This window comes from Helianthus annuus, chromosome 14, assembly GCF_002127325.2.
Source record: "Helianthus annuus cultivar XRQ/B chromosome 14, HanXRQr2.0-SUNRISE, whole genome shotgun sequence".
Taxonomy (NCBI): domain Eukaryota; kingdom Viridiplantae; phylum Streptophyta; class Magnoliopsida; order Asterales; family Asteraceae; genus Helianthus; species Helianthus annuus.
This window is the reverse complement of record NC_035446.2, coordinates 83283684-83296406: the sequence shown is the minus strand read 5'-3', so window position 1 is coordinate 83296406 and position 12723 is coordinate 83283684. Positions and strand designations below refer to the sequence as shown.

At 35.4% G+C, this 12723-nt stretch overlaps 1 protein-coding gene across 1 annotated transcript; it reads left to right on the top strand.

Moving 5' to 3' along the window:
- Positions 1–3565: 3565 nt before the first annotated feature.
- LOC110908566 (BTB/POZ domain-containing protein At3g44820-like) lies at positions 3566–4705 on the top strand. Its single transcript, XM_035982840.1, has 4 exons — positions 3566–3752; positions 3892–3941; positions 4152–4200; positions 4279–4705. Exons 1-4 carry the CDS (start codon positions 3728–3730, stop codon positions 4476–4478), a joined length of 324 nt encoding a protein of 107 aa, XP_035838733.1. The 5' UTR covers positions 3566–3727; the 3' UTR covers positions 4479–4705.
- The last annotated feature ends 8018 nt before the right edge of the window (positions 4706–12723 follow it).

Sequence of the window (12723 nt, the reverse complement as noted above, 5' to 3'; positions counted from 1 at the left end):
ATATATATATATATATATATATATATATAGTGTAAGTATCTATAGAAAACCCACTTTAATTTAGAAAACCCGGGAAACTCAAAGCTCCCGATGTTTTTTTTTCTTGAAAAAATTTACACATGTTATATACATGTTTTAAGGGTTTTGGGCAAAAAAAATCAAAAAAGCGCTGAGTAGATATTTTTAAAAAATATAAACAAGTTTTGGTGTAACACATGTTACAAATATGTCAGATGAATGTAACATGTGTTACACCAAAACTTGTTTATTTTTTTTAAAAATATCTACTCGGCGCTTTTTTGATTTTTTTTTGCCCAAAACCCTTAAAAACATGTATATAACATGTGTAAATTTTTTCAAGAAAAAAAAACATCGGGAGCTTTGAGTTTCCCGGGTTTTCTAAATTAAAGTGGGTTTTCTATACATCCTTCCCCTATATATATATATATATATATATATATATATATATATATATATATATATATATATATATATATATATATATATATATATATGAGTAGGGTTCCTACGGAAAGTGTATTTTTCCTAGAAAGTCTAGGAAGCGATCTTGTCCATCCGATTGGTGTTTTTAAGGGTTGAGATCAAATCAATGGCAATCTTGTAATAATTTACTATATTTAATAGATTGTTTTAAATGAGGAGGGGCAATTTCGTCCTTATGTGTGTTTTAAATCAATAAAAATAACCGTCAGAGATATCACATCTCCTTAATACACGCCATTTCCCTCTCTCTCTCTTTCTCTCTCTAAAATCATACCAAAAATACAACGAAAACCCTCTAAAATCATACCAAAAATACCTAAAATCATGGATCAAGATAAGAGATTTACCAACTTCTATATACGTAAGATCTTCCCAACATTGTGTTCTGTGTTTTAGTAGGCGATTAGGGTTCAATCGTGTTCTACATTGAAATAATTGATGTTTGAAGGGAAGAGATTCAAAGAACAGAGGGATTTGAACAAGATGGATGGAAGCAGAGATGAAGTCGCCGGAAGAAAAGTTGAAGTTGCTGGAAGCACAGTTTAAGTCGCAAGAACCCTAGGTGTGTGTTTAAAACAACAAATGTTTGTAGGTATTCCGTTTGTTGTGGATGACTCTGCTTGCTGGGGCGAAATCTGCTGATGTAAAACACATTTGTATGAATCTGCTTGCTGTTAAAACACAGCTGTATGAATCTGAATTGCTGTTAAAACACAGCTGTATGAATCTGAATGATAAAACACATTTGTATGAATCTGCTTGCTGTTAAAACATAGCTGTATGAATCTGAATTGCTGTTAAAACACAGTTGTATGAATCTGAATGATAAAACACATTTGTATGAATCTGCTTGTTGTTAAAACACAGCTGTATGAATCTGAATTGCTGTTAAAACACAGTTGTATGAATCTGCTTGCTGTTAAAACACACCTGTATGAATCTGAATGCTAAAACACAACTGTATGAATCTGCTTGCTGTTAAAACACAACTGTATGAATCTGAATGCTAAAACACAACTGTATGCATCTGCTTGCTGTTAAAACACAACTGTTTGAATCTGAATGCTAAAACACAACTGTATGAATCTGCTTGCAGTTAAAACACAGCTGTATGAATCTGAATGTTAAAACACAGTACCAAGAACATGCTGATAGATTCCAGCAAGAAAACGAAGGAAAGATTGATATTAAGTGAGATAAAAAATCGAAAACAAAAAATTCCGAAATTTATGGATAGTTAGTTATTGAAGATAATTTCCTAAAATAAAAATAGATTGTGAAAGTACATAAATGCCCTTTTAGATAAAATCCTTCAATGTCACATGTCGCGTTCTTATTGCTTCCTAGACTTTCTAGGAAAAACACACTTTCCACCCAACTCCTATTCATATATATATATATATATATATATATATATACTACTTTAATAAGGATATGTGAAGGACAAGATGGTAATTGAACAAGGTGTTGAAAAAACACTTAATGCACAATGTACAACTGTTAAGGCACAAGAAAACACAAACCCTTTTACCCTTTACACGGATCATCTTCAACCCTCCATTTTTTTAACTTTTTCACACGGATCTACATCTGGACCGTCCATTTGACTTCACACGGATCACCAATTGCTTTCTCTCTCATTCCTCACACATCTCATAAAACAACATCAGATCTTCTCTCTCTCTCTCTCTCTCTCTCTCTCTGCGATCTAGGGTTTCATGAGATCTATCACCAGATCCGTTTGAATCTATCACCAGATGAGCAGATCTAGGGTTTCACACAACCCCGCTTCGAATCTAGAGAGAGAAAGAGACGCATCTCCATCGCTTCGCTCTTGCTTGTTTATTTGCCTTGCCCTCTGATTATGATGACTGTGGCGGTTCTGATGAATCGATAGAGATGAGGATGGTGAGGTTGTGGTAGCAGGTAAGTGATTATGATTATCTGACCTTGGTGGTGTTTTCCATACTATACAGAAAACCCTAGCTGGCGATGGCGGCTAGGGTTACTCCGATGAAGCTCCGGTAAGTACTTCTTCACTTGCATGTTTCATTAGTTGTTAGATCGGTCCGTGTAATGACTATCCTGACCATTTGTTACAGAAATTTTAGAGTGAGACGGATAGGTTTCAATTGGTGATCTCCGGTTGGATATTCTTCAAGACAGAGCATTTGTCTCTACTGCATGACGCTTAATGGCGAGACATATGAGAGCCCTAAGTACTACACGATGCTCCAGCAGGCGGAGCATTTAGCGGCTGAGGTGGCTCTGGATGCACTTGCGAATCGTGGTCTGTCGAATACATTGGCTACTCGGATATTGGTGAGATTTTCATGGTTTCTAGGGTTTTTATGTCTAAATATGTGGAAGCTGGTGTTTTAACTTTTGATTTGGTTAAGTGGATGATTTTGTTCAGTGGATGATTTATTTACAAATTTGTTGATTTGCTTTGTGAATGTGAATGTGAAGCTTTCTAATTGAATATTTAAAAATGCAGGTTATTTTGAACCCAAAACTCAAAAAGAAGAGCAACAAATCAACAATTGCTGGTATTTCGTTGAGTTATTTGTATAATTGTGTGTTACATGTGCAGTTGTGCTATGTACTAATTAGCTTGTGATATGCGAGCAGGATTATGTTTTTGATATTTTTTAGACTTGATTGTTGGAGTAGACTTGATTGGATTTGGATGAAGATTATGTACTAATTAGCTGGATGGTTAATGATTTCGGTGGTTTGAAATCGCAACCATAATTTAACTTATTTTTTTAGTTTCAGTATATTTATCGTATTTGAGGTTTACTTTAATATTAATGTTTTTATGTTCTCTGGATAACTTTCATTGAATTGTTGATTGGGTATTTGCTTCTGGTCATCAAGCTGCAATTTTAATGTACCGGGAAACCTTGTGTTTGCTTACAGGATGTTTTACTAAATATGCCACACCGATTTCATTGAGGTAATTATTGTTTGGATATGTAAATATTAAATCCATACCATTTGTTTTGTTACAGGAGTTGAAGATGATGCAAGCTGCTGTTTTAGTTGGTGGTGGTTAGCAACGATAGAGATGGTGGTGGTCTGCGGCTTGTGGTCGTAATGGTTAGCGTCAACAGATTCTGGTGACCCAACCTAGGGTTTTCGACCAGATTCTGGTAGCCCTATCTAGGGTTCTGACCATAACACTAATCCGGTGAAAGTTGTAGATCTGGTCAGTAAGGGAATGACAACGAATTTCGTGTTGTGTGGTACTGTATCTCTCATTTCACTATTTTTTTAAATTTTAAGTTATAGCAAAAGATGAGGTTTTAATTTTAGCTAAGGTTCATAAAAACTTCATTAGAGATGATGGGGTTCCTTATTAAGTTCGTGTTCATCTTAATGCAGAAGAAGTGAAGTCCAAACATCCCAGAGTCACATATGCTGATCTCTATCAGGTGATTGTTTGAATACCAACTACAACTGGTCTGTAATCATGACTGCGTATCTTTATTATGGTTAAACTTCCACTGAAATTATGTTCAGCTTGCTGGAGTTGTTGCTGTTGAGGTGACGGAGGCCCAACTATTAAGTTTGTACCCGCAATAGCATCTCAGTAAGAAAATTCTTACGAGGTTGTACTTATTTTTCAAAATTTTCTTCACCAGGATTCAAACGTGTCGCCTAATGAAGGATGTCTTCCTGATGCCAAGCAAGGTCACTCGGTCCCATGATTTATTTCAATTGATTTCAGTCGTTCGGATGAACAAATTTCTGAATTTTACTTTTGTGCAGGCCCATCCCATCTCCGTGAAAAAATGTCGTTAAGAATCATAGTCCAAGCTCTTTTCTTCGAGCAGTTGCAGCTCAGGACCTCTATCGCCGGCTGTTTCTTGGTCTCCAACAATCTTGCAGACGGGTCAAGACAGTTTAGAAGCGGGTTAGGTGCAGCATCACAGGAGGGCGGTTGGAACACGGTTGGAACGCAGCGTTGATACTACTGCTCCTACGTTTGCCACCACCGGTGTCATCTTCACGAATAGGTACCGAGACCACTTTCTTCTTCCTTACAAACTTTGTTTTGTAAGTGGGATATGGCTTTTGCAGCGATAAGCCCATTCTGGCAGTAGAAAACTTACCCATTTTGACCCATTACCCAACACTCTCGACATGCCCCTTTTGCCACCTCTAACCAAATTATTTATATGATAGTTTTACAGCTATTGACTTTTTTCTTATTTTTCATGTGGTTGTCACACCTGAGGCTTGAATGATGGATGAGGTTGTAAAAGATGATGTACCAATGTTATCAGCTACAAATTGGCCATCCAAATTCCAATATGGAACTATTAACCTTTTACGTGCTGTCAGTGAAGAAGGTAAAACTGCACTCCAAATTCCAATATGGAACTATTAACCTTTTGAAAATAGTAAATATATCTCTTAGGTGGACATAACACATATGACAGACAAGAAATAAAATTTTGTGCAATGCTATGGTAAAAGTTTATTAGGGATAGTTTCATATATACCCGTTAAAAGTTGAATACAATCAGGCTATGTGGTGAGTTGAATGTCTCTATGAATTTGTTATAAAATGGCATCATAATTAGCCGCCTCATTCTTGCTAATCTGCATTAAACCTTTTGATTATTGTCGTTTTTGGAAGCAGGACCATAATTAGCCGCCTCATTCTTGCTAATCTGCGTTAAATCTGTTTATGTTGAAAGATTTGAGAATCTCCCTGGTAGAGGTCTTTATGCTACATTATCTAGCAATCAGGTAGAGCCAAACTGAATATTTGGTATTCTTTCATTTAGGCCCGTAAACAAACCGAACGTTCGTGAAGTTGTAGCATGTTATAGTAATGATTAATCATTTTTGTGTTGCAAGAGTTTTAGTTTTGAAGAAGACGGGGACTCTTGAGAAGGGAAAAGAGGCGATACAGATGCTTGACAAGAATGCTAAGGTGGTTGAGGCGTTACAAAAGGAACTGGAGAATGCCCGAGTTCAGATTCAGAGTGTTGAGAGTATGCATATGTGATTACAAACTATTTTAACTTGTATATAGAAATTAACAAATGTCATTATCTTTTCCAAATTAAGAGTGGGTGGTGGTTTGCAGGAAAAGCTGAAGCAGGAACACGAGCGAGTTTCATCTGAACGACAATGGTTGATCCAAGAAGGCTTCAAGATGTGATAAACAGACTAAACAGAAGTCAGGAACACCTTGAACCGTTGGGGGCTGTGTAAACAAACTTATGGGAGTCCGGGGCTCACTACGGACATGTTCAAAGTTATGAAGTTCCAAAGATGGTGTGGCTTTGAAGGATGCCTCCCTATATAATCCGGGGGCCAATGAGAAGTTTCTTAACGCCGTGCATGAGCTGGAACACACGTGATTCCCATACATTGTAGAGCTGTCACAATGTGTAGAGCGTTCGCTCGATGACTTAAGAGCATTGGAGCCCATAGGGTTGGAAAAGGATGGAGATGAAGATGCAGTTACTGCTGGTGGTAGTGGTGATTAGTAGTTTGCATACGGTTTTGTTTTAGGTCCAAGTGAGATAGTGTATATCATCATAGGTCTGCTTTTGTTATGCTACTTTTGACTTTTTAGGTCAAACATTAATTGCCAATCTTCTATGCACAAGAGAATATGATGAATTGATATTTATAAACTCTGATGGCTTTTTGTTCAAAAGATTTAAGTAAGATCTGCACACTCACATACTAAGATCTAATCTAATACAAACACATTGTTAAAATCTGAAGTAGAGAGAGCTCGAGAAAAATGAACTCGCCTGTTGAGCTATATTCGCTACAACCCTTCATGTTTCTCAGTCATGTAGGCTTTATAAAGTAGTTATATCAATTGTATATCAAATAATTCTATTAAAGGTGGCAAGATGGACAGGTAAGATAACCTCCATACATGATTAACCGAGTCGGTGAGTTGAGTTGACCCAGAACACTGTTTGTTAAAAACGTTAAGCTTCTATTAAACAATAAACAAGTAGAATATGGTTAAAAGCGTTATATAATCTCCATACATTACATGTATTAGTAGAAAGAATACCACACATAAAGTATTATGATATATCAATTTTTAAATTGTCGGTTGATACAACGATATGATGTTGTAAATATCGTATGATCAAAACAAGTTATCAGTTTTTTTAAACTTTTTTTATGGTTTGTAATTAAGCTAATTTCATTACTATTTCTTTTAGTTTGAATTTAATGTGCTAAATTTCAACTTTCAAAATAAATCTCGATATTGGGATACATGAACTATAGTCGCCCTACTCTCTATAAGGGTGGGGGTGTCGGGGTGGGGGGTTATGATGTGCGCGGAGTGGGTGTTTGAGTGGGTGTCACCGACCGGTGACCATACCCCCATGATTGAGTTAGGGTGTTTGAGTAGGAGAGAGGGTGAAAAAATCGGTGTATAGTCACCGAAGGTGGAGAAGGGTGATGGAGGAGAGAGAAGGAGAGAGGAGAGAAGAACCAATCAAAAAAACATATAACTCAAACATGCTAGAGTGATTAACCATACCCCTGATTGAGTGTAATATGGGGAGTTGACATGACATAATATTATTGGGTAGAAAATCACTCAAACACCATAGAGTGATTAACCATAGCCCCCACCCTAAAGCTATTCTACTATGTTATCTACGTGCTCTAGATTATGATGGGACATAAAAGTATAGGCGGTCAAAATAGGTTTGGGTTGAAACATGTTAGTTTGGTACGTGTCAGGTTGACCCATCCCCCTTAGGATTAAATAGATATTACCATGAACTTTGATTATATTGTGAAATTTGATTATTATAAAATTATCCTTACATTAATATTATTTTTGAATAAAAGCTACATGAATAAAAATTAGGGGGTGTTAAAGAAGTTCAACCTGAAACTGACCAGAAACCGTTTAGACTAAACCTAAACCCGTGAATTTCGTGTTAGGTTAATGTCGTATTTTCGAGTCGTGTCAGAAATTCACAACCCTAATAAATATAAAGGACATGTAGTCTGTCTGACACATTCTTTAAGGCAAAAAAATTTAGATTTTAGTTATGACCTAATTGAACTGAACCTTCTCATATACACCCTTAGAATTACTAAGAAGTATTGTGTTTTCTGTTGCATCGGGAATTTGGTTTTGGTTATGGCTTAAAACCGAACCGCCCCATACATAGCCCTAAACTCACCAACCTAATTGATTTGTTTCCCGTCGCATCGCGCGGGTAAATGGCTAGTATATATATATATATATATAGGACAATGCTAGATAGAAAACCCTAAAAATTTGAGAAAACCCAACCTCCCGACTTTTTTTTTGAAAAAAATAACACATGAAATATACATGTTTTTAAGAGTTTTGAGCCAAAAAATTCAAAAAAGCGCCGAGTGGATGTTTTTAAAAAAAAATAAACAAGTTTCAGCAACTTTCATCACTTACATGTGTTAGACAAAAAGTGCTGAAACTTGTTTATTTAAAAAAAAAAAAAAAACACTCGGCGCTTTTTTGATTTTTTTGGCTCAAAACTCTTAAAAACATGTATATTACATGTGTTATTTTTCTCAAAAAAAAAAAGTCGAGAGGTTGGGTTTTCTAGGGTTTTCTCAAATTTTTAGGGTTTTCTATCTAACCCTCCCCTATATATATATATATATATATATATATATATATATATATATATATATATATATATATATATATATATATTTGTGTGTGTGTATCATTTTTAATGAAATGACTAGAGACCAACATCAACAATGTTTGGTCCAAGATCCAAATAGAGCTCATTTAAGTAATTAGAATTGAAATTCAATACCAATAGCCCATTGTCCAATACTTAAATGTCCATTTGAGTAATTGAGTCAAAATTTCAAATACTCAAGTCTCAACCCGCCTTTCGATTCAGAAGTACAAAACCCTAATCAAAACCCCCCCATTGGCCATCGTTATTTGATTTCTCCATCGCCACTAGCCAAGACGCCAGCTCGCTAGTGTTTTGCTTGAATTGGTTCATTCAATTTCAAACTTCCGATAGAACAAGGGTATGTTTCAATCTATCGATGATTTATCTTCCCGCTTAGTTAATCTCAATAGAACTAGTGGAGTGTTTTGTATTCCTTGTTATTTGTTAAATTTTTAGTTGTGTTCTATTAGACGAAACATAAGGGACGAAAACTGCACTTTATTCTAATAACTAGCATTCTAATCGTCACTTTCCTTGTTTGTTCTGCGACGCTCGATACTCGCTCAACGCTCGTTCGAAAAATGCTCGGATCGAAATACGCTTGCTCGACTTTGGCTCGGTTGAAAAAACACTCGGTTCGGTTCGGATCGGTTTGTAAACGAACCGAGCATGAGCAAAGGTCTGATCGGTTCTGTTTGACTCGTGAACAGCCCTATTCTACACCTTATAGCCTTATCTTCAATAAACCAATAAATGATACATTCCTAATATTAAAGGTGAGTTAATAACAAATTACATCAAATAAGTATAAAAGAAATAAAAATAAGAAACAACAAGTATGAAAGAAATTAAATGAAAAGCAACACAAGATTAGTTTAAAGTGATAGATTTTATATCATTGTACTGAAAACTTTAATTTTGAAGTTATTTTAATTATAAATAAAGTAGATAAAAGTGGAAGATGATAGGTAAAAATAAGAAAACCATATCCATGACATTGATAGAAGAAAAGCAGCAGATAAAAGTGTATTAATGAGTAACAAAATCATTAAAAAACATTCATACGAATGATGAGTAAATCCTAGTAAATTGATCATATATACACTGACATAGATGGAAAATAAAATCTCGACTCCGGTGTCAATGTGTAAAATCCGAAACATTCGGGACATATATTTAGGTATGAGATTAAAAAATACAGATTTCTTTGGTATGAGTTTGGTAATACTCAGACCAATTATCTAAAACTATATACCTGTTTTCATGAACCATAAACCTATTTTCTTTCTTAAATTGTGTTAATTTTCCCTTAACCCTTATTCAGTAAAGTTTCGTTCTAGGAGCTTCATTGCATGAAAATTAAACTTTACTTTTGTGATATATATATATATATATATATATATATATATATATAGGGTAGGGTTTCAGCGTGAACCTAATCCCATGCGTGAACTGCGTGAACTGATCTGAACCATTGATTTCCTTTTTAGTTGTTAAGGGTATGATTGTAATTATATAAAAAATTAGATTTAAATCATTATTTTAATAATTGAATTAAGTTACGTCTTTTCTATTTTAAATTCATTATCCACATTATCTTTTATTTCATTTTTATTTTTTAGATTTCACCACCAGAATTCGGATTGTGATTTTTAAGATTCTCGTAACCTTCATATTTCAACGGTATACACATGTGTACTTTGATATGAATTAAACAGTACACATGTGTACTCAGCATGGTACATATGTGTAATTAGCTACATAATACATACATATAAACAAAACTTGTAAACCTATTTTATATTAAGCAAATAACAATTTCCATAATGTTTGCCAAACCAAAAAAAAAAACATACAATTACAAGTTCCAGTTTCGTGAAAACAATAAATGCAACATAATCGGAAAAATAAAAAAGACATAGTCTTTTACAACTATTCGCCGCGTTGTATGCTGAATCATCCTTATCGACCAAGCAAACAAACATACGTGAATCGTCCTTATCGACCTCATACGTGAATCATCCTTATCGACCTTCCATCTCCACTTTCCTCGTTTACGACGTCTCCTATAATAACACAAAAAACTCAGCAATTAGTACTTTGCATAATTCACAAGTGTACATCAACAACATTACACATTCAATAGACAAAAAAAAAATATGAGATATCACAAAAATAGACGCTATACACATGTGTACATCGCATTAAAAACATAACAAAACCAGAATACACATGTGTACAGCGCCTTAAAAACAGAGCAAAATCAGAATACACATGTGTACAACGCCTTAAAACCAGAGCAAAAATCAGAATACACATGTGTATAGCGCCTTAAAAACAAGCAAAATCAGAATACACATGTGTACATCGCCTTAAAGCAGTGAAAAAACTAATAACACATCTAATAATGACGGTGTATAGTTATAGTCCATTCAAATAACACATCAAAACTGTAGTTCTGGTTAGAAATAGACTAGTACCTGAATTTCATGCTCGACGTAGTATAGTACCCAACAGGCATTGCAACCTTAATGTTTCGACTTGAAAAGAAACTGAAATCATTACAACCCTGCAACAAATGAAAGTTGATATTAGTGTCTGAGTAATTTTGAGGACGATAACTGTAGCGCATCAAGGGTGTGTCTGGAAACAGGGGTGTCAGCCGTGTGCAATTGACAGGTTAAGTCGTTAAAACCGGTAGCAAATCAGAACCTAGCCGACATGAAACAGACCGATATCACCAGTCCGAATCGAACCGGCGATCTCATCAGCAACAGTTAACTTTATTAACTCAACAATATATTAAATTGAAATATCAACTAACTCAAAATTATGTTAAACCCTAATTCACTTAAATCTTTAAAATAAACACCCACTCAGATTGAGCCGGTATACCTGTAATCGACGATAGATCTGTTCAGCTTCGCCGGTATATCTGTTCAGATTCACCACCGCTGACGTCACTGGCGGTAGATCTGTTCTGCTGCCGCCGTCTGCAACCATCATCGTCATCATCAACGGCACCCTCAACGTCCTTAATCACTGGAAAAACAAATGAAACAAACAAAAAAAAACCAACACTTTGTCGATCTGAAGTAAAGAAGAGTGGAGGAGTGTTTACCGGAAAATCTCGTCGAAAAAGAATAAAAGTACCACCACCACCGCCATAGCAGTGGCGTTGCTTCAGCTCTCTCTATCTGTCGTTTCTCCGGTTCCGTCGCCACACAAGGTGGCTCCCTTCCTTCTCAGATTCTCTCTCTAGATCAAGTAGGTTAAGTAGGTGTGTGTTCTGGTACGAGGGATAGTGTACGAACATAAGAGGGTGTCGGGGGTATATTGTCGGATAAGCCCCGCCGGGAGCCGATCTCCGGCAGGGAACCACGAGATAAAGAGGTTACGGGGAGTGGGTATAGTGGATAAGGGGGAAGAGGTGTTAAGATTGTTTGGGTGTGCGACGACCGGAGGTGTCGCCGGAGTAACTCCAATTGTCGGAGGTGTAATCAAGAGGGAAAGCAGAAAGATGAACAAGATGAAAAGTGGGTGTCTGCTTGTGTGCGTGTTTGAAGATATGAGGAAGATAGGGTTTGAAGTTTTAAAAGGATTTTTATATGTGAGAGAGAGATTTTTTGTGGGATTTTGAAACATAAATGCAGAGAGATTTTTGTGGGATTTATGCAATCAAGATGATATGGAAATTACACATATACCCTTATTCTCTTAATTAAATAGTAACAAATAACCAAATAATTACCATCATGCCATTCACTTAAAATCTCAAGATCATAAAAATCAAGGGCCCAGATTAGTTCACGCTGGAGAAATTGTTCACGTTTGAACCTAATCCTATATATATATATATATATATATATATATATATATATATATATATATAGGATAAAGCTAGGTAGGAAACCCTCCATTGGTAGAAAACCCGGGAAACTCAAAGCTCCCGACATTTTTTTTTTTGAAAAAAATAACACATGTAATATACATGTTTTTAAGAGTTTTGGGCAAAAAAAAAACAAAAAAGCGCCGAAGGAATGTTTTAAAAAACAAAAATTCAGCAAGTTTCAGCCTTTGTTGCCTAACACATGGTAGTTACCCGGACATTGCTGAAATTTGTTTTTTTTAATATCCCTTCAGCGCTTTTTTGTTTTTTTGCCCAAAACTCTTAAAAACATGTATATTACATGTGTTATTTTTTTCAAAAAAAAAAAAAAAACGTCGGGAGGTTGGGTAAAAATGGGAGTTTTCAGAGTTTTCTGAAATTTTTAGGGTTTTCTACATAGCCCTCCCCTATATATATATATATATATATATATATATATATATATATATATATATATAGATATATATATATATATGTGTGTGTGTGTGTGTGTGTGGTAGGGTTCTAGAGTGAACACTAATGTATTTGCGAACTGAGTGAACAAATCTTGGCCACTGATTTACACACGTGGATGGCTAGAATTTAATCATCAACTTGTAAAATACACTAGGGTATTTCATCATTAAATCATGGCCATTG

Excerpts from the sequence above, each read along its gene's own strand:
- LOC110908566 (XM_035982840.1), top strand. The coding sequence starts at position 3,728 with ATGACAACGAATTTCGTGTTGTGTG. Across the intron at positions 3,942-4,151 it reads CATATGCTGATCTCTATCAG|GATTCAAACGTGTCGCCTAA; the intron begins GTGATTGTTTGA and ends TTTCTTCACCAG. Across the intron at positions 4,201-4,278 it reads TCTTCCTGATGCCAAGCAAG|GCCCATCCCATCTCCGTGAA; the intron begins GTCACTCGGTCC and ends ACTTTTGTGCAG.